Source organism: Glycine max, chromosome 14 (assembly GCF_000004515.6).
Source record: "Glycine max cultivar Williams 82 chromosome 14, Glycine_max_v4.0, whole genome shotgun sequence".
Taxonomy (NCBI): Eukaryota; Viridiplantae; Streptophyta; class Magnoliopsida; order Fabales; family Fabaceae; genus Glycine; species Glycine max.
This window is the reverse complement of record NC_038250.2, coordinates 7,237,087-7,260,637: the sequence shown is the minus strand read 5'-3', so window position 1 is coordinate 7,260,637 and position 23,551 is coordinate 7,237,087. Positions and strand designations below refer to the sequence as shown.

The window sequence follows — 23,551 nt, the reverse complement described above, 5'->3', positions numbered from 1 at the left end:
TCTTAAGCTTTATAAAAAGTTTATCGAAATAAATTATTTTTAACTTAACTTTTGGCTAAGCTCTTATTTAATTTTTTTTTTGAGGAAAGTTAAGCTCTTATTTAATAAAAAATATTAAACAAATACTTAATTAAATTATTTACCTAAACGTCTCTAAGAAGCACGACATGTTTGGTTTTATTTTGGGCCAGATTCTCAAAGTTGGGGGTTAGTCCAAACATTTTATTTTATGAATGAATGAAAAAAAAAAGGCATGAGGGGCAAGTGTGGAAATTAAAAGAAACTTCTGCATCGACCACCTCGTCACTTCTTCTTCCTCTTCCATTTCCATTTCTCGGTGTTGTTGTTCTTCATCCATGGCTTTCCCTCAGCACCACTTCCAACGGCACTACCAAAGCCAGCAGCAACAACAACAACAACAACAACAACAACAACAGCAGCCACAAACCAAAAACTTCAGGCAATTAATCTAATTATCCTCTCAATTTTTTATTTATTTATTGAAATCCCAAACCATTTCCCTTCCTTTCCACCCTTCATTTTACCAACCCTTTTTGATATTTTGTTTATTTTTACAATTTAATCTTCTTTGCTTCTTTATATTTTCCCCCTTTATTGTTTTCCTTTGCTTTCAGAAATCTGCAAACAATCGATGGTCAGATGTCACAGCAGGTGGCGTTTTACAACCCCACTGATTTGCAAGAGCAGTCCCAACATCCACCCTATATTCCTCCGTGTATGTAAATTCTTCATCTTTATCCTCCCTTTGTTCAATTTTGGTTCTTTTGTTTTTTGTTACATGTGTTCAATGCTCTGGAAAATCTTAACTCTTAGGGAAATGACACTAGCTAGGTTTGTTGGTGGTACCCTTTTGGTTATTTTTAGTCAAAGTTGTTTCTTTTGTGTTGTATGATGATTCAACCACTGGAAAGTTTAGATTTTTGAAGTCTTTTGTGTGTTTTTCCTCAACATGTCTTATGGGGTAGTTGTGGGGTTGACATAGTAAGTTAAGTCCTAGATTTTGTGTGTGATGTTTTTTTATTGTTTGTTTGTCTGTTTGTTGTTGTTGTCTAGTTCATGTTGTTGGGTTTGCTCCGGGTCCTGTTCCTCCTGCTGATGGCAGTGATGGTGGAGTGGATTTGCAATTGCAATGGAATTATGGTTTGGAGCCAGAGAGGAAGAGACTAAAAGAACAGGATTTTTTGGAGAACAATTCTCAGATATCTTCTGTTGATTTCCTTCAACCACGATCAGTGTCGACTGGGTTGGGCTTGTCACTAGACAATACTCACCTGACATCCACCGGAGACTCAGCTTTGTTGTCACTCATCGGTGATGACATCAAGTGTGAGTTGCAGCAGCAGGATGTAGAGATAGATAGATTTCTCAAAGTGCAGGTAAGCTTGGGTTTTGATGTCTAGTTTACCATTTTATTGGTTACTCGTTGAAGGTAAACTATTATAAGTTAAAACCATTTATTGCGAGACTTGATAGACTCCTCCATGATTAGAGTATAGACCTCATTATTTATGCACACCTGATGTGTCTTCTATTGTTGATACTTGATAATTGGATCTCTTTAGTGTTTGATTGCACTAGGCTAATGTAAGTATTTCTTCTCTCACTGATATTGTGTAATTTGTATGAAGCTTGCACTTTCAGTTTTCTCGTTACATGAGTAAAGGAGATACCTATTAGAAGTGGGATGTAAGTTATGTAATGGAAGCTTGAGAGAATTCTCATTCTTAATTCTTGTTACATGGTGCTGAGTTACCATGACTAAATGAAGAATCTGCCTGCATCCATTCTAGGCATTATACACCTTAAGTAAGATCTATTCTAAGATGCTGGTTACGGTGGGAAAGTTGCACATGTCTCCCACCATGTGCAAGTTTATTAACACCACTAGATCTCTGTCTTTTAAATTGATGGCTAAGATTTATTTATTTATTCTTTCTTCCCTCCCTTTACCCTATTTACCCTCTCATCTTTCTCTTTCATACACCCATTGCCGCGGACTGCCATGTGCGGGCAGCGTCATTTCGTTTCGACAGCATTCCACCTCCCCTTTCTTTCTCTCTTCTCCCTTTTTCCTTTTCTTTTCCCCTTTTCTACAGATCTACAAATTTTACTTTCCAAACCAACTCATAAACCCCTTCAAGAAATCAGTCGCATTTCATTTTTTTTCCGGCGGCGTTCTGCCCCCGTTTCTCTTTGCCCCTTTCCTTGATTTTTCCTCCATCAAATCCAACTGCTTCCCTCTCGGGTGACACTTCTCCTATAACATTTTATAAAAATATTTATGATTAGTGAGGTTGATTCATGCTATCAAAAAGGTGTGTATCATATGTGAGATACTCAATTTTTTATTCGTGCTGGAGAGTAATCTCCTTTTTCTTGCCTCTTGCTGTTATTGAATAATGAGATCACTTTAGTTTCTTTAGGTGAGTCAAATGCAACAACTGGTGAGAAAAGCTTATTAAGTATACTTCTTCCTTATAACATTTATATGCATCACTGATTGAATTATTAAAGAAATCTTATCAAGCTTCATCATTTTCTCTTATTCTGCACTGAATCTTTGACAGTATCAATAAACTGTTTTTCTTTTGAGTAATTGCTTCAATGTTCAAATATAAATGCCTTTTTATACTGTGTTTTTTTAGCCTGATTTGGCATCGGTATAACTGAGAAGAAAATAACTTTCTCTACTTTGAAGATGCGACACTAATTAATCTTCTCCTTTCTAATAGGGTGAACGTTTGCGGCAAGCAGTCTTGGAGAAGGTTCAGGCAACACAGCTTCAGAGTGTCTCACTCATCGAAGACAAAGTCCTTCAGAAACTTCGTGAGAAAGAAGCTGAGGTAGAAAGCATCAACAAGAGGAACATGGAACTCGAAGATCGAATGGAGCAGTTGACTGTGGAAGCTGGTACATGGCAACAGCGAGCAAGATATAATGAAAATATGATTTCTGCTCTCAAGTTCAACCTTCAGCAAGCATATGTCCAAAGCAGAGATAGTAAAGAAGGATGTGGTGACAGTGAGGTCGACGATACAGCTTCTTGCTGCAATGGCCGTTCCCTTGATTTTCATCTGCTTTCGAGGGAGAATACCGACATGAAAGAGATGATGACATGCAAGGCTTGCAGAGTCAATGAAGTGACCATGGTTTTGTTACCTTGTAAGCATCTTTGCCTCTGTAAAGATTGTGAAAGCAAGCTTAGTTTCTGTCCTCTATGTCAATCCTCCAAATTTATCGGCATGGAGGTCTACATGTAACTGCAAAGTATACTTCTACACGTGAAATAATTTCATGGTATTATTATGTGTGTTTTTTCTTGTAGCTTGTGTCTCAAGGACCGTGACACCTTGTAACTAGTTTTTAAGATGTATTTGACCATAATGAATTTCACTTGCTTGAGAAGAGAGTGAATTTTGAAAGCATGTCTATTAAAACCATCATGCATCGAAGCACGCGGTTGTGACACCATGCATGTTTGCTTGAACATTTACTACTGACATTCGTCAATTTTTTTAGCGTTCATTCTAATAGTGTATTTGGACAATACAAAATTGATTCTACCTTACAAAATCATGGTAATATCAAGAAAAGGTAGAAACTATATGTTGTTTCATCTTTACCATGAAAAATTATTTGTTTTTTCTGAAGCTATTCCAAATATTATAAATTTATGTGTAAGTTAGGAAGAATTTTTTCCATTTGATGCGGGTAACTGTTACATAATTCAAACCAAACATTTTACTCATTCAACCTGCATACGAGCACCAGCAAGGCTCGAAAGGCCCAACTTCATTGTTGGATTGAGGGTCATTTAGGGTCCAATTTGTCATTCCATTAATGTAGGGACTATTTGCTTTTACGATGCGTTCTTAGTTTTTACAATCTGTGCGACTGAGTATAAGAGGAGTTTTTTTTTTTTTTTTTTTTTTTTTTTTTTTTTTATCTATTTTGCCCATATTATATTTTAATTAATTAATTTAAAACCAAATTTAATCATATTTTGCTCATACTTGAGCAATTTAATCATACATGTCATTAAACCAAATTTTAAATATGATCATTACTCTCCATAATATTTTAAATTTGTTGAATTCGAGTTAAAGTTTCTTAAATGTAACGAATGTATGTTTAGTTTAACTGGAATATATTTAATTAAGTTTGTTCGAAAAAATATTTTGTATCAGAACTTCGTGTCTGAAAAAGAATTTGATAGAAGGGCTACTCTTTGTTTTGTTTTTTGGGAGGCGGGGGCGGGGGAGGGGGGTCTACTTAGAAGAGTTAATCTTTTACTAGTTAATCTACTATGCTGCTGTAAATTGCTTTTTGTGGAGATGTTGTGGGCTATTACTTTCTGCACTTCTTTTGGGCTTTAGGATGGACTAATGCAAAATCTATTTAGAGCTACTCATATGAACTAAAGCCCACGAGTCATTCCACTCAACACATTTCTTAAGGTGTTTGTTTAAATTTTTTAGGTTAAATTACCCATATAAATCCAACAGTTTCATTATTCTTATTTTCTTAGTCTCTATAATTTAATTTGAAAGTGGTCTTTTTAGTCCCTATAATTTATATTTTAATTCTTTTTTAGTCGTTTTGAAAATGATTTTTTTAGTCCCTATAGTTTCATGATTCTTATTTTTTTAGTCACTATATAATTTTCAAGTTACAGGGAAGAGAATTAAAATGTAAACTATAGGGACTAAAAAGAAGATTTTTAAACTACAGAGACTAAAAGAGAATTAAAATATAAATTATAAAGACTAAAAAGATAAGAATCATGAAGCTATAAGGACCAAATGAGTAATTTAACTAATTTTTTAAAAATAACTTTAAATTAATCAATTTTTAAAGAAGTAGATATGATTTATTTATTAAAATAAGTAAAAAAAAATACTTTTAAATTGAAATAATTTAGATACACATACTTAAAAAATAAAAAAATATTTACTTTTTTTTATTAAAATAAACACTTATTTCAACATCCTTAATTTCTAATTCTAATTCGTTGGTGTGTGGATAATTTTTAATCCCAACCCACATTTTTTTTTCTTCAGGGAGAGCTTTTATTTTTATATATATTTTATATTACAGTGTTCAGACGTCTCAAAGTTAAAAAACTGACTATAACAGAGCTTTTGCATCGAACCTAAGACTTCTCAAAGATTCTTCTGCTTCCTAATTTTCTGACCGTTCAAATCATGTTCAGACTTTATCAGTGCATCTTATTGTTGCGTGTTGCCTCTCATAGCAACTATTGAGGTAGCATCGAGCAGTGCATCTTATTTTATATTACATTGTGTATTTTTTTAATTGAACATTGTGTATTTTTTTAAAATTAAGGGGGTGTTTGATTAGAGAATTTTAATTGAAGAAAATAATTTATTAAAAATTTAAATTTTTTAGTCTAAAATTTATTGTTTGAATGTTATTTTTAAAAAATTTAAAATTTTGAAATTTTAAAATAAAATTTTAAATAACTAAAAGTTTGAAATTTTGATTTTTGTTCAAAAGGTAAAAAATTGAAATTCTTTTATTATATTTTTCTTCTAGGAACACTATGAGCTTGTAAAACATACATTAGGTGTAAGCATAAAAGAATACACTTATAACTAATACAATAATCATATATTTTTTTTTCACCCTCATAATTTTAATTTTTTTTATCCAAACATAAAATTTTAAAAATAAAAGAATTTCAATTAAAATATTTAGAATTTTTAAAATTTTAAATTTTAAATTTCTCCATCCAAACATAAAATTTTTAAAATAAAAAAATTTCAATTAAAGTATTTAAAATTCTTAAAATTTAAAATTTCTTATAATTTTAAAATTTCCGTCAAAACATACTTTAATATTCCAAAATAACAATAACATATAAATGAAAATGTAACACATTTGAGTCGTTGAGAGATCTGGTTCTCTTCTCCCTCTTATTCTCATGTTGCCATTGACGAAGCTGGCATGCAACCTCACTTCTCTCATGACTCATCGCTCCTCAAGGAACTCGAAAGACAATGGTGAATGCTAGAATTGCATGTGTTGTATCTTCTTTCTACTCAGATAGGTACTATATATTACTTCTACAAAGAATTTTAATGTTTTCGTTAAAATAAATTAGTTATTTAATAATTGTAGGTACACTATTTTCAATTAGTTACTACAGTTGGATAACAACCGTTTTAATTAGTTTTCTGTTAACAAACAGCTGTGTTACTGATCTCTCTATTTTTTTTTATCAATAGCAAACAAAGATTTGGAACTTCTCCCAATTGTTATGAATTCTTTCAGCAATTGCTATATGAATGAGAATGCTGAATGAAGTCTAATTTTCCCCTTCTCTGTTATTTTCCTTGGAGGTTTCTTTGTTCTCGAACTCAGAGAATTCTCATTCACATCATAATACATTAAGGAAAATATGAGATAACCAGAATAAGATCCTCTACTTTACAGAATATATATCAGAATTTTCCCACTGCTTCCTCAGTTGAAGTTCCAAGTCATGAGTCTGGCTCTTCTAATGAATCTACAGATACTTCTACTCCTCTTACTCATGATCTGGGTGTTTATAATCAAATTTCTTCATGTCAGAATACTGGTTCTGATCCCTGTATTTCCACTTTTAGACCTGCTAACATTCATCCACAAGAGTCTGCTACTGTCTACTGGGCAAAAACAAAAGTATAATTTATAGAGTAATTAATTATATATCTTATTCTAATATATATTTATGGCTGTGATAATTGTCTTCTAGTCCATTTTTTTTTGTATTTTCTGTTAGAGTCAAATGAAATTGCAAGAAATAAACTTTGATGATGACAGTGCCAAGAAAGTTATCTTGGCTGCTGTTGAATATGCAAAAACATATCCAAGATGCGAGGAGAACCAGAAATTTTTCGGCCGTGAGTTTGACCATATTGAATAGATAATACTGAATAAGTTAAGTTGTTGGTAAATATTTGTGTTTTAATTTAAAATTTATAAACATATATTAATTCTATCTTATAAAATAAAAATATTTATTTTAGATTTTCTTAAGATTTTGTTTTAATGAGTCAAACTAGTTTGTTAGATTTGTTTTTACAACTGTAGGTTAGTTTCCAACGGTCATATTTCCAACGGTCATATTTTGTTTGCTGCTTAAGGTGACCTGTGTCTATATATTCTCTTTTCTCATTTCTAAAAAGATGACAGAACTATAGCCTCATCTTTTTCTCCCAAAATTTTCTATGTCTTCTCTTATAAAATAATTTATTTCTTGAGAGTAAGAGCATTGGTGTTCATAAGGTTTGAGGATTCTTTCGCTGCACACGATCGGAACCAACAGGTTGTCGTATCTTGGGAGAGGAGCGCAATCAGAATTTCTTACCCGTGCAGTGGAGGCGTTTTCTCTCTAAACGCGCTTCAACCCAGGCTACATCTTTCTTCCCTTATTTTTTTTCTTGTGCTTATTGTATGTTATAATGCATTATTCATATGTTGTCAATTAAATTTATTTTGCTACTGTTATTTTGTTATTTAATTCAAGACTGTGCATCTTCTTCGTATATTATTTTCCTTCATTTTTATTTTATTTTTCCAACCGTCTTAGAGAGAAAAACTTTATACTTTCTTCTTGCATAGTCTTTTCTGCGGTAGCATCCTATTTTATCAAAATGTGTATAATGGATACATTGAGTCTTTATGCTCCATTAAAAATGCTTTTTTATATTATTTCATTTTTAAAAAAATTTATAAATTAGTGTGAGAATGTTGAAAAATATTTTCTTATAATTTGAAATTTATTATTAAAATATATTTTCTTTATTAATGATGGTTTTAAAGATAAAATGCTTTTAGAATTAGTTTATGTGAAAAACTAAAAGCATCCTACTAATTTTCATTCCTATATGTTAGGAACCAATGTTTTACTCGGTCAATTTTCTTTCTGAACGTTACAAATATTTAATGTTAGAAAGTTTGTTTGATTTTTATTTTCTGTTTTTTAACGTTATTTTTTGTAAATATTTTGTTGTTACACGTTAGTGACTGGTTGCCTCTATATATGTAGCTTTTTACTATAATAATAATAAACATGTGAAAATATAACACACAAAAACAATAAAATAAACATTTTGGTGAAACTTTATATTCTGCATGTCGTATTCTTAATAGAGTACCTTATAAAAAAATCTTTATGAGCTATGAAGAAAAAGAGAACCAAATCTGAAATATCTTAAAGTGTGGGGGTGTCTAGTAAAGGTTAATATCCCTATTAATAAGAAAAGGAAAATTGAAAAAAAAATATTAATTATATTTTGTTGGATATTGTTTACATAATATTACTTATAGATTCTTAGTTGTTAATTCAGAAGTGACTGAAATTTCTAATGTTACTATTATGCAATCTAGAGATGTCACTTTCTTTGAAAATATTTTTCCTTAAAAAATAAATTGTTAAATCTTTGTATGGTTTAAAACAAGCTCTAAAGCATTGACACACAAGTTTGATCAAGTTGTTCTTTCATATGGTTTTCAAATCAATAATACTGATAAATGTGTGTATGTGAAATAATTTGATGATAATGGATGTGTCATTTTATGTTTGTATGTGGATGACATATTGATATTTGGTAGTAATATGAAATTCATAAATGATGTGAAGTCTTTCTTGTCTAGAAATTTTGATATGAAGGACTTTGGTCTTGTAGATGTGATTTTGGGTATTAAGCTTATAAAGAAAAATGATGGCATGATTTTAACCCAATCACACTATGTTGAAAAGCTGTTGAAGAAGTTTAATTATTTTGATGTGAAACATGTTTCTACTCCTTATGACTCATCCATCAAGTTAAAGAAAAATTTAAGTAAAGGATTTTCTTCACATAAATATTCTCAAAGTATCGTTTCTTTGTTGCATTTGACAAACTTCTCTAGGCCTGTCTAATATTGCACATGCAGTTGGTAAATTGGAAAGTAATTGAGGGATTTAGTGATACAAAATTGAAGTTCTGATTTTGATGAAATAAAATTGACGAGTGATTATGTCTTTGCTTTAGATGATTGTGTAGTATCATGAAAATTTACTAGACAAATTATTATTTCACATGGAAAAAAAATTATTGCTTTAAACACTGCTACTAGTGAGGCTGAATTTCTTAAAAATGTATTATGTGATTTGTCATTGTTAAATAAGTGTATACCTCCAATTCCAATGCATTGTGATAGTCAAATTGCTATATCTAAAGTGACTAGCAAAATTTTAATGAAAAAAAAAGACACTTAAAAGTGAGACATAAGTCTATAAGAAATTTGATTTCTCATGGTGTCATTTCTCTTGACTTTGTCAGGTCATAAAATAATATTGCGGATCCCCTTACAAAAGGGTTGACGCGTCAACAAGTACTTGAGTCGTCGAGGGGAATGAGATTAAAGCCCATTATTTAGTTACAACAATGGACACCCGTCTCCGTGTGATTGGTGATCCCATGAATGGAGTTCAACGGTTAACAACGAAATTGTTTGTTGACTAAAGTACACCAAAATAAAATTTGACGGAGCTGTTCCGTTTCTCATACCTATGACGAGGTGTATTATAAATTGTGGCAATATTAAGGTTGAGGTATTTATATATGTATTTTTGGTAAAAAAACAAAATACCTCTTAATGAATCCGATGACAATTATTGTAGGGGTGAGGGTCACAACTCACTCTTTGAGGATTCACCTAGTGAGTGTGGTGGTGGGGCCGCCACTGTGAGATATAGGCTAATCTCTAAGGGACACTCACGAAACAAGATACAAGCGCAAGGCCGTGTAACGCGCTACCACTGATTAGAACCTAATTGAACACCAATATTGTAGGGGCTGTGTACTAAAGTCCGGTTAAAAATTTGTAGATTTCTCGGATGGAAGTTCATAAACACTAGGTATAAGGCTCAAACCCGGAAGGTTCCTTATACCGAAATACAATATCACATGCTCTTTCTCTTATGTTTTTATACAAATTATCTTTCAGAAAATATATTTTAAAATTTTTAATTATGTGGGGAAATGTTGGTAAATATTTGTGTTTTAATTTAAAATTTATAAACATATATTAATTCTATCTTATAAAATAAAAATATTTATTTTAGATTTTCTTAAGATTTAGTTTAACTGAGTCAAACTAGTTTGTTAGATAAGTTTTGACAACTGTAGGTTAGTTTTCAACGGTCATATCTCATCTGTTGCTTTTTATTTGTTGCTTAAGGTGACCTGTGCCTATATATTCTCTTTTCTCATTTCTAAAAAGATGACAGAACTATAGCCTCATCTTTTTCTCCCAAAATTTTCTATGTCTTCTCTTATAAAATAATTTATTTCTTGAGAGTAAGAGCATTGGTGCTCATAAGGTTTGGGGATCCTTTCGCTGCACACGATCGAAACCAACAGGTTGTCGTATCTTGGGAGAGGAGCGCAATCAGAATTTCTTACCCGTGCAGTGGGGGCGTTTTCTCTCTAAGGATGGCGTTTACGCGCTTCAACCCAGGCTACATCTTTCTTCCCTTATTTTTTTTCTTGTGTTGTATGTTATAATGCATTATTCATGTGTTGTCAATTAAATTTATTTTGCTACTGTTATTTTGTTATTTAATTTAAGACTGTGCATCTTTTTCGTATATTATTTTCCTTCATTTTTATTTTATTTTTCCAACATAAGTATGGGGTAACAATGAAGCGGAGCAATGTACACATACATGAAATTATTGTTCTAAAATATAGATATCTTTTACTGCACACAAACACACACGAAATTATTGTTTTAAAATATATATCTTTTACTTCAATACTATAAATTATTTTTATGCTTGTCAGGTTCAGTGGATATTGGATATGATGTATTTTCAATTTAAAGATCTTTGTTTAGACATGAGCAAGGGGCTGAGATTTAATTACAACACATGAGTGATTTCTATTAAGAGATCGAGTAAATTTCCTCCAAATCCGGTTAGTTGTTGAAAATAAAACCAAATAGATAGTTTCTATATTTATATTGTTATTCTTAAATTTGTCATAAATTTGTAGATTTTAGTTAACAACTATCTTCATTTAAACAAGCACGTGCTTGAGAATTTTAAATACCTGAAGAGGATTTATAAATCTCTGCGCCTCAAATACAACAAGGCAACTAAACTCAGAAAAAGTATATGTCCATGAAAGCACTAGTCCTCAGTATATGTTGCCATCTTCATCTTTAAAGAAGCAGAAGCGGTCATTTTCATCCGAAAATGATTATGGTCAATTTACAAGAGGCAATGAGAGAATCTTTCTTTTCATAATATAAACACAATTTTTTGGGCTGGTTTAGGATATATGAATGGTTTGATTTGAATTGACTTTTATCCCATGATCTCTTTTAGCAGATGAAGAATAAGTAGTGCTAAGTTGGAGCCGCAAGTTAAGAAGAGATGGAGTGTATTGTGTACTTTGTTGCTAACTTGGGTACCCGTGCCCCTGCAGGCTTCAGATTGTAGTGAACTGAGGCTCTCCAACTAGAATACTTAGTCTGTGTTTGGGTAGAAGATTCTAAACGAACCTTTGAAGTAAACGTATTATCTTTGTTTTTACTTTTAATTTCTTTTTATTCGTTGGATTTGCAAAAGTATGATTTATAATAATTATCTTTTCATAATAAAAAACTCTGGCGGAAAGAATTATTCAAATAACCAATTCTATGCTAATTATTAATGATAGTTTGCGCTTAAAACATCTAAATCTTACAAGATATTGAAGAAAAATCAAGAACACGAACGCGAAATGTAATTTGTATGTATATTTTTTAAGAAAATACTGTAAAAACTGTATATATAAAATGTAAGTTTTTAACCAATATTCTTACAATAATAAGTTGTAATTTTTTTTATAAAATATTCAATAGATTCTACAAGAATTTTCCAAATTTTCATTATACAAATAGATATTTCCTATATTATTCTGACGCACTATTTGTTTTTAAATAAATATTATATACATAAATTGTTTTAATACATGCTTAGAATGTAGATATTGAGGTTGTGTATTCCTGAATTAGTTGTTGAAAACTTATTTTAGAATTTGTTGCATTTGAAAACTGAGTTCCTTTACTTTCTCAAACAAGAGATATTGTTAGGTTGATTCTGTTATTGTCAAATCCTCCTTGAAACATTTTATGAGGATTCTATCTGTCAACAAATGAATTGCCACAACATATTAACACATGACACTCCCATTGACATATCACCAGTTAATGGAACACTAAATGGAAAGAACAAGAAATGCTAACGGACAAAAACACCATGATTTGTGAATTTTTTGTTTAAGGACTAAAGTGAAAATTAAAAAATTTAGAGACCATAATTAGTCCTATTTGTATTCGGATCATAAAAATCTTCAAATTTAAAAACATTCTCATGATAATTTCAATATTTAATTATGTATGAGATATGGAGCTTGACAACTTACCTCACCCTCTGGTAAATAAATTCTAATCCGAAAGCTTCACAAAAAAATTGACCAGATTTGACCCAGAATATATTAATAAATAAAATTAATAATACAGCTAACATAAATTTATACGAATCTCTTAAATAACAAACTTTATAACAATAAAAAGTCTTCAAATTTAAAAATATTATCATGATAATTTCATTTTTTTCTTATGCAAGGGATATCGACCTCCAGAACTTATCACACTGGATACCTTATCCGTTAAATTCTATTCAAAAACCCACACAAAAAAATTAATCTGATTTGATCCAAAATATATTAACTAATAAAATTAATAACACAGCTAACATATATTTATCAATCCATTCGAATCTCCTAAGTAACAAAGTAACCCTAATTCATGCAACTCCAATCTTAAACCCTGACACTAAAACATTAAACCCTAACCCTAAACCATAGCCCCTTAAAAAGTAACCCTAACTCTAAACCTTGAATCATAAACCCTAATTTAGATGCCTTGATGTTGCAGTCGAAGAGGCTCCGCTATCTGGCATTTCTCCTTTGCGATCGAAGAGGCTCTGCACAAATGTCTATATTAGGGTTCAATATTACCTTTGATGAGAGATGGTGACGCTGGTTTAGAAAAGCTAAGTGAGAGAGAGATAGAGGGTGGTGTGCGTAATTTCTTTGAAAAAGAAAAATAACTTAACTTTCATTTTAATTTTTTGTAATCACAAATATTTAATTTTTAATAAATGATCAATTGACCTTACCGGTTTTTACATCATAAAGAAGCCTAATCAGATTCACATAGAAAAATCACCATTTATGCTTTAATTGATATATTTTTTTCAAACTACACCTTCTCTCTTTTATCTTTTTCCAAATTACATATGGTTTTGAATTTTTTTTTAATATACACCATTTTCAAGTTGCATTGAAAAGTCGGGTTTGGTCACCTAACTTCCATACAAACTTTTTTATATAATTAATTTATATGTTTAAATTTTTATTTTAATTTAAATTATTAAAATGATACAAATATTATATTATTTAAATGTATTTTTAATTGATTTTAAAAATAATTTTTTAATAAAAAAATAATATTATTAAATATAATTACTTATATTGTATTTTTAATTTATATAAAACATTTTTTAGGTAAACATTTTTTTAAAATCTGAATTTTTTCTAATAATATATTTATTTTGGTAAAAAAATTAAAACTTTTAATATTATTATGTTACTAAATATAATTTTTGTTTATGTCATTATATTTTTTAAAAATGATAATATTTTTTGTTTAACAATTTATTTATAGAAGAACATTATAAATAAAATACTTAAACAATTACATTTGGATGAGAAAAAATTTAAGATGAAGACATGTTGAAATAATTGTTTTTGTCATGATCATGTTTCTAGTAAATTCTATATTTTTTTCTATTTTCCTGTTAATTTTTATTAACAAAATATTATTTTAATAATATTAAATTTTTTTAATAAAAAAATATTATTTTAATAATATTAAAAGTTTTAATCTTTTTACTAAAACAAATATATTATTAGACAAAATTCAGATTAAAAAAAATATTCACCTACAAAATGTCTTATATAAATTAAATAATACAAGATAAATAATTATATTTAATAATATTATTTTTTTATTACAAAAGTATTTTTAAAATCAATAAAAATATATTTATATAATATAATATTTGTATTATTTTAATAATTTAAATTAAAATAAAAATTTAAATATACAAATTAATTAAAAAAAAGTGTATGGTCGGAGTTTACAGTGTAGCATGAAAATGGTATATATTAATTTTTTTTTTCAAAAACGTGTAGTTTGAGAAAAGATAGAAAAGAGAAGGTATAGTTAGCGAAAAAAAAAAAAAAACCTAAGTATTTCATCTACTCAACTAACAGGAGTTATGTGGCAACAATGAATTTGCCTTATTTACCAAAATTCAAATAGTATTTTTTGTTTATTTAAATTCGTAAAATTAATATCATTAAGATTAACATTATCAGAGGGAAGGTACCGCATGCGGGGTCTTAAGATAAATCAAGAAACACTTTTTTTCATCTTTACCTCAGCACTGTTATTTGTTTCACACGCAATTAATTATAAGATTGATACTCATTTGAAGCACATTTGCTTTGTTTTTTTTAGTTGTTTAATACGTCAATTGAAGGGTCATTTTACTTAGGTTTTAAACCGTTGAATATTATTAAGCCATGATTGCCGCATGCCGTTGAATATTGTCACATGCGGTATATATTTTACCAGACCTAGTAAGATCAAAATTTGCTATTTATATTTTGTTATATTATTTTGTACAAAAAATATTAAAATAAACAATTTATACATATTATTTAGAAAACTAAACACAAAGGTCAACCAACTAAGTCAATGTAAATTGGATCAATAAGAATAAGTAGCAATATTCCGTTCCGTCAGAGGTTTATGTAAAATATAGATCTCAATCTCGCTTTCGAACCAAAGACTATGGCTATAAAAACAGTAACTACAGCAAAGTACAGTTTGTTCCCTATGTTCACCAAAACTAGCAGCACCCCATGCATATTCTTTTATTTCTTCTACCTCCCTTAGAAGGCTGATGTTCCTACAGTGAGTGGATGTCATTTTTCCCTCTATTTTGGGAAACTGACAAGGCAATGCCGAGTAGAGCTGTTGCTCGGCATGCTCTATCCAAAATATTTTTAACTGATGTGTGTTTCGGTGTTTGTGTTATTGTTGGATGTAAGAGTGTGTTACTGTGTGTGCTGTATATTTGATGATAAGCTTGTGTTCTTGTAATGTACTCAAAGTCAGTTGGCTCAAAACGACAATATTGAAAGCAGTTACACGAGTTTTCTTAAAACTATTCTTGTTCTTGCAATCTTCAACCCTTCAAAAAATGGCAGAAGGTTTGATGTCACATTGGAGATTCATATGATATTCATGTGTCATATATTAAGGATCACAATTATTTTTCAATCACAATTGTACTGTAAATTAATTTAATGTAAATATTCAAACAGGACAGACAAAAAAATATAATAATCCTTTTGACACAATTGTGATTGGAATATAATTATGATCAACTATCAATTAAATTAAGGATGACAAATTTATACTTTGTTGGTCACTCTTCAAATTTATACAGCTGAATTTATATAAGCTTTTTGAATTTATACAACTGAAATTTTACCTAGAAAGATCTTTTCTAGAAAATATGTAAGCCGCATTCACAGATTTAGATGCAGTACTAATTTTGTAAGAGCTTGGAATAGGTAAAGTGAGACATAAACTTATCAGTAAGAAACTGAGCATATGGTAAATGCTATGCAGGAATTCAGGCCTCAAAAGAAGAAATCAATAGATATGATTCAACCAATAAGTTGAAAATATCTATTGATTTTAAAAACAGTCCAGACATCAGAATGCAACCAACAATACAAAAATCAACAATTCAATCTCCTTTGACCAGACTCGTCCACTTCCTTGTAAGATAAAAGATGATAAACTATGAAATATTCAAGTGCTGGCCAGATTCTAAAAGAATCTCTGCATGCAGTGACAAAAGCTCATCCATGGAACTAGTGCAAAAAGTAAGATTAATTGAATCATGATCTACTACTGCTCAAACCAAATACCTGCGGGCACAAGTAGAAATGAACCATCAGGAGACCATGCTAATCTTCTGAAGAAATATGGCAACGTCTCATCAGGAAGAGATGAAATTTTGTCTCCTGCATTAAGAAAATTAATGCCTGATGTTTAAGTATGCAACAACCCATCAATGACGCAAATAAAGACATTTATGGACCTCTAATATGCTAACCTTAGAATTCTTAAATAATGGCTGATCTGCACAACGGTACGTATTTTCTACACAAATTGACATGAAATGGTGAGTTTAGACATTGCTTCAAACAGTTTCAGATAAAATTTTGTAGAGTTGTACTCACAAAATCAACTCCAATGGTGCTTATGTAGCTTTCGATGTACGAATCATCCTGTAGCATAAAATATAAATTATCATCAAGACATCAAGTTAATCCAAAGTACTGCATTAGGTTAGAAAGTGAAGTGACATGACTATCACAATCTCTAAAAAATAGACTACATGTCAAAGACAAATATTATATGACACTAGCTGTAGGCTTTCTTTTTAAGCCACATATGTACTAAAACAGGCTAATAATTCCTTTTTTTCACCCTTATTTTTTAATCAGACATTCTCTAAAGGCCAAATTCACTTGTTCAAATCACAACAAAACCAACAATAGGAGACACAACCTCGTCACTTTCAGCATAATCCAACAGGAAAGGTTTGACTAGGAGTAAGGATAAATGAGGATTCAGTGCATTTACAATGCTGAAATCCTTTGTAATCTTCTTTCATTTTTTCTGCAATTTCAGTCTCTAAGAGGGCTACCTATGCTAGTAAGGAGTTTATCTCCCTAAATTTTCTACACTCTAAAATTGAGCTCGTATCAAAATACCTACCAAAAGTTTATTATATATTTATATTTTTTTGAATAACTATAACATGTTACATGCATTGTTATAAAACTCTCGAGTTAACTTGTTAACTCTTACGAGTTTACGAGTCCACATATTCTCTATGAGTTGATTCGTGAGTAAATTCTTTTTTTAGTAGACTCTGAGTAGATTTTATAAGTTCTAAGTAAACTCGGTAGACTCTCGAGTTTATTATCGAGTCAGCAAGTTAAAAAAATTAGACCAAAATGTAAGTCATTTTGAGTTTTTTCTATCTTTTTAGTGTTCAACATACCTTCATTTAATGTACTATTCTCGAATAAAAAAATTCTCACCTTTAATAACATCAAACTCTTGTTCTCTACTAATATCACACCTTGATGGGAATGATCTACCACTATTATAACATTTACAAGTTATTATCTAGTAGTAATACATTATTAGACTGTTTATTTAAGTATTGTGAAATTTATGATTTATTATTTTGTTTTATTATATTATTGAAATGTTTAATTGATATGTTGTTCATAGATAGTTTGTTATTAATTTTATATAAAGTGGACTCTTATGAACTTACGAGTCAAGTCCACGAATTAAGTCTATGAAACTCTTATGAGTTTACATAAACTCTCGAATTTGATAACCTTAATTGCATGTATTATTGTATTGGACAGCTAAATGATAAAGTTGCAAATTAGCAATAGGGAATTGGGGAAAGCATACATTATTACACATAGGTAGACAGGCAAAATGATCCAAAGTGATAAGGCTAGTAATTGTTTCACTTTTTGATGATATATATATATATATATATATATATTCTGAAGAGAGATTGGATAACTAATCCCTTTTGCCTCAACTAGAAAAGTCTATTCACTTTTCAGCAAATTCTAAGTTTGGTCTCTGGAGATTGGCATCACATTTATATTTATTCTGAAATTTTTTGCTATGTTTGACACATACAATTTCACAAAAAAAATAGGACATAAAAACAGTCTAGTAACCCATAGCTTTGCTGGTACTCTGGACTCTAATAAAGAAAAAATACAAGAAAAAAATGACATTTAGATAATTGATCTCAGCTTAGATTGGTCAGAAAAAGCTAAAAATATTTTGCTCGGCACTATATTGATAGTGTTTTTGCATTAAATGTTAGTAAGTATTATACCTGCTTCCAATATTAACATAAAGGCTGCAAATTATTCTGTCTTCCTCATCTGAGAACTTATTTTGGATATAGATAATTGATTTCAGCTTAGATTGGTGAGAAAATGCTAAAAATAATTTGTATAGATAATTAGGTGGAATAGTTTACCTGTATAGATAATTAAGAGGAGAGGGATGCGGAACAGAAAAGGCAATAAACTCGTCAGATTCAACTGAGTCAACTCAGTGAACAGCAATGCTGGAGCGGTGTCTGGGACCTCGGCGCGTCCGGCAGATGCAGCGCGCGTGCCGCCACAGCACGGTGACGTTCCTCTGCCTCTTCCTCACGTTGGTTGTCCTCCGCGGCACCATCGGCGTCGGCAAGTTCGCACGCCGGAGCAGGACTTCAACGAGATCCGCCACCACCTCTCTGCTGCCCGCGCTCGCCGCGTCCTCAAAGAAACCAAACCTGAATAATAATCCGAATCCATTTCCAATTTCAACAACAACTTCATCAGACCCAACAAACCCCGCGTCCTCCTTGTAACCGGTTCGTTCCCGAAACCGTGTGAAAACCCGGTTGGAGACCACTACCTTGTCAAATCGATCAAGAACAAGATTGACTACTGCAAGGTCCACAGGATTGAGATTTTCTACAACATGGCTCTTCTGGACGCTGAGATGGCAGGGTTTTGGGCCAAGCTTCCGTTGATTCGGAAGCTCTTGCTGTCTCACCCTGAAGTGGAGTTTCTCTGGTGGATGGATAGTGATGCAATGTTCACCGGCATGGCCTTGGAGGGTTTTGGGCGATAGAGAGAAGGAGCCATCAATGGAGGAAAAGGAATGGCGCGATATTAGTGTGAAAATTGATGAGAAAAAAATATAAGGTAGCCTGCATCGGTTTTAAAACTAACCGATGTTGAGGCAAAAATACACAGCATTGATTTTACCATAACCTGTAGACGCTTTATTTACAAAAATGTTATCATATCATTTTTTTTATTAAAATCGATGTTAAATATCACCGACATCATCAAATATTAAGCAATGATGCTCTCTGTAGGCCAACTGACGGGGAAAATTGTAACACAAATAAATAAGTACGTTATATCATTGCCTTAAATAAAATTTCTAAATTCAATAAGTTCAACCCCCGATCGAACTGAATACTACAGAATCTTCAAGCAAAGGTTTACATCTACTTCTTGTATAGATGAACTTTGGGTAAAGATGAATATACCTGCCATCTGCATCACAATCCAAAAGGTTATATTATTGATATCAAACTAGTCATCAACTCGGATGAAATATTGGATTATTGGATCCCAAATCGATCCAATAAATTATTAGTTAACTTGTATGATTCAATTTATATTAAAAAATATATAAATATTTCATAATCTATAAATTTATACAATTAATATTTAAACTTCAATAAAATTAACACATTTAGAAGCTTAATTATGAATTTTTTAAAATTTTGAACACATAACATATTTTTTTTAAAATTTAATATACACAACTTTAAGTTAGAATTTAAAATATATTATCATTATTTATTTATTAAAATTATTATTTTTGTACATTGTCAAACATAATTATATATAATATATGCACAGACAAATTAGTTAAGAAAAAGTTGAAAGTGACAAAAAAAAAGTAAGCAAATATATAAATAACAAGTGTGTGGTATAAATTAATTTTTTTTTTCATATGAATGATATTGTTTAATTTAAAAAAAATCTAAAAAATGCATGATTCGATGAGTTAATCAGGTTATTGTGACTGATTCAAAGCCAAGTCGCACCGGGTCATGTCCACGCTCGTTTCAACACGCGCCTCAAATTAGTGAAACTCACAGGTCTCGAGCCAACGAGTCTAATAACTATGATATTACCTAAAAGCCAAGGAAAATCCTCAAGAAAATTCAATCAGTGACAAAACATAACATACATAGATCTAAGTAGAACTTCACGACTCAAATGGTGACATGATAACAACATGTGCATAATGACATTAACATCCAAGCAAGAAAAAAAAGGGACTTTAATAGAAGAAAGGGTTGTCCATATATGCATCTCATCCGTTCTTAAAAAGCAAATCAATTATCAATTGTAAGAAGAAAAAAAGTGCACTCCCCCCTCTTTCTTTTGAGATTTTATGACTATTAGAACATGAAATCACCTTAAAGTTAGCACACAAGTTTAAAAAATATGGTACACAACTAAACAAAAACATGCTCGCAAACAACCTGAAACAAGTGGGCCGGAGTGACCAATTTTCAAGAAATACATATGATATCACTATAAATAATGGAACGAAATATGATATCACTATAGATATGATTATACATGCTTCAAATAAATAGAGAAAAATTCTTTCAAATTTGTCATTTATTTTTCTCTTATTCCATTCTTTTTTATAAGTGGAGATAAATTTGTGATTATGATTTTTCTCTTGTTTTTTTATAATGTCTATAGAAGAGGATTAGAAGAAAGTATTTGACGAGTTCCCATTTTAGCTTTTTTAAGAGTTGTATAATTTTTAGTAACTTCATATTTATTTTTTTGATTTGGATCGAGAAGAATTTCTCATGAAGTGGATAATGATTATTTACAAACTTGTTTGATGGTGAAGACAATCATTTATTGCATGTCTAACTGAATGAGAACCTTAGTGCTATCAAATAGAATCCTATCTAGCATAACCAAATTTCAAATAAACTTAAAAGTTACATTTTTACTCGAAGATTGAATTAACAATACATTAATCATTGCAAATGATTCAATTTTATTTATCTTATTATTGATCAAAACCAAGTTTCAAATAAACTAGGTTACCTAGTAATATGTTTTTCATTTCAGGTTGCTGGTGCTTTTAAAGACAATGGTACTTGATTACTCGTTTATGATGTTCAACATGCACAGATAGAAACATTTGTATATTTTGTTTTCATTCTCAATTATTATTTTTCTTTCTTCATAGTCCCACTAAATTTAATTTAATTTCATATTGCATCATGTTGCCATTATTTTAAATATGTTGTTGTATAAAGAAATAAAGAAACGAACTCAAACAACCAATAGAAAATAATTGTCTCTACAAAATGAATACATTGAAAAATATTGTTTATTTTATTTTTTTTAATATATGTGTGTCTAAGTAATCTTTTGTTATTGAATTATATAATACAAGTGTATAGAACTACATATCATCCTAAGTCCTCAAGATGAGCTCAATGATATCACTAATATTGTTTTTGCCTCAGATGACCCAATGTCAGTTCGCTTTCATTTATAACCAAGACTTCTTTTAGCTAACAAGAATAATGAATTTTATGTATAGTGTTATTCGTTCTTATACTTATAATGTCTTAAGTGTAATTTACATAATTTTGTTGATATATAATTTTGTCCGTTGTGCAATGATGCTTAATTAAAATGTGAATAACTATCTAATTTAATTTTGCTTAATTTTGGTTGAGATACATGCACCTTTCCTACTATTGCATACACACCTATATCCTTATTAATGACAATACACAAGTTTATGCTTCCAAATTCAACTAAATTTATAACTTTAATAGGTAGAAAGTGTTGATGTAAAAACAATTTTTTTTGCATTTGTTTATTTTTTTTTTATAAAACCGCATTAAGGATAAATTAGTTTAGTTCAATGTTGCATGATATCAATAACATTCCCAAATCTTAAATGGTAGATAAATGATAACTATTTTGAATCAAAAAAAATTAGTGAAGTGTAATGTAAGTACATAATCATAGTCTTAGTCTTGTTTGCCAACTTGATGTGTTGTCTTGTACCTAAATTGATTGATTATTGTTTTCAGGATATTTGAATAGAAACCATTCTTGTATGGCAAGTCAAAGAAAAATAAATTTGTTAGCACATTTAAAATATTATTCATTTTGTGATAAATATTATAAAAATAAATACTACATCTAAGTATTCCTCAAACTTATTTTATCATTAATAATCATTCATTTTCATGAAGACTCTATCCATTGACTCATCCTCTTTATAGGTAGATTCCTTTGTGTATTTTTTCTTTCAATTTTTTATAAAAATTCTCGCATCATTCATTGGTATTTGTTAACGAAGATTAGTAAAAAAAAATTCATATCAATTACATGAAAGACTTTTGTCAACTCATTGTCTTGACATGACAAGATTATTAAGTCATTCATATTCTCAAGTACATCTATTTATTAGTTATTAGATTTGAATTACGTGGAATGCCATATGTTATAGTAGTTTTTATATATTTTGACGTGCTTAAATTTTATAAAGTTTGGACTTTTTTCTAAAAAATATCACATTAATGAGATGGAGGAATATCCATCTTATTCCATATGTATTAATTATTAATTATGTCCTTAACAACATGTGAATTTTTTTGTTGCTATTATGATTTAATTTAATGAATGTTTATGCGATTTAATGTAATGAAATGTTTCTTTAATTTTGTAAATCAGGTAGATGAAGATTGAGTTCCCCAAAATTCAACATGGAAATTAAATGTTTAAATTTTCTCCACTTTCATTATTGTTTTCTTTTTATTGGAATTGTTTTGCAATATTACAAAATTGTTGGATTTGTTTGATGGATTTAGGTGAGAATAAACAAAACTTCCTTTGAGTATATTGACCTATTCGACATCCTGACAGAATGCTTTGACACGGACAAAATCAATGAAATACAATGTATGTACATAATCATAATCATATTTGCTAACTTGACTTGTTGTCTTGTGTCTAAGTTAATTGATCATTGTTTTCAGGTAACTTCTTTAATGATGATTTTCCAAAAATGCAAAGCACTTACAGGTGACTTCATGAGTTTTAAATTTTGGACCTTTTGATAGGAGTTTCACCCAATTTCAGTAAGCCTCTATCCTGAATATTTAGATAAAAATGAAAATTTAAGTATAATAAGTAAAAGAAACAAAAATTAACTACTTAATTTTAAAATAGAGGAAATTAATTAGCTTAATTATTTTGTTTTTAATTGAATAAAAAATTATTAATGTAAGGCACCACCACTTCTAAGTTCTAACTACAAGCTCGTTAATTTCTTAAAAAGAACTATAATATTTCTAATAGCATATATGATTTTCAGAAATAATGCTATTTGAATTGTGAAAAAATGTTATTGACTTCATAGTCTTACAATATATAAAATAGAAAACAATAACTTTTTTTTAGCTTGTTGGATTTAGGTTTAACAGAAAATAATAGTCTTTAACTACATTTTGTTTTAAATATATTAATAACATAGTACACATTAGTGATTATTTTTTATTGCACTAATTGAAGGTTTTGAGTTGATACTTTGTTCTTAATAAGTACTCAACTTCCATATTTCTCTTAATAATCTTTTTGACTATTTGTAATTTTTCTTT

General features: G+C 29.9%; 1 protein-coding gene and 1 long non-coding RNA gene across 2 annotated transcripts; one reads left to right on the top strand and one right to left on the bottom strand.

Annotated features, from left to right (window-relative positions):
* The first annotated feature begins 253 nt into the window (after positions 1-253).
* LOC100783373 (uncharacterized) lies at positions 254-3,628 on the top strand. Its single transcript, NM_001252768.3, has 4 exons — positions 254-460; positions 636-736; positions 1,075-1,397; positions 2,754-3,628. The coding sequence occupies exons 1-4, from the start codon at positions 357-359 to the stop codon at positions 3,279-3,281; spliced, it is 1,056 nt and encodes a 351-aa protein (NP_001239697.1). The 5' UTR covers positions 254-356; the 3' UTR covers positions 3,282-3,628.
* Positions 3,629-15,814: 12,186 nt separating this feature from the next.
* Positions 15,815-19,063, bottom strand: LOC121173484 (uncharacterized). The gene is made up of 4 exons (XR_005888489.1): positions 18,302-19,063; positions 16,452-16,499; positions 16,325-16,371; positions 15,815-16,232 (listed from the first exon to the last, which is right to left on the bottom strand). It is a non-coding gene; the product is annotated as an uncharacterized lncRNA (long non-coding RNA).
* Positions 19,064-23,551: the final 4,488 nt, after the last annotated feature.

Coding starts and splice junctions, on each gene's coding strand:
- LOC100783373 (NM_001252768.3), top strand. CDS start 357: ATGGCTTTCCCTCAGCACCACTTCCAACGGCACTACCAAAGCCAGCAG. Junction 737..1,074: donor TCCACCCTATATTCCTCCGT/GTATGTAAATTC, acceptor GTTGTTGTCTAG/TTCATGTTGTTGGGTTTGCT. Junction 1,398..2,753: donor ATAGATTTCTCAAAGTGCAG/GTAAGCTTGGGT, acceptor CCTTTCTAATAG/GGTGAACGTTTGCGGCAAGC.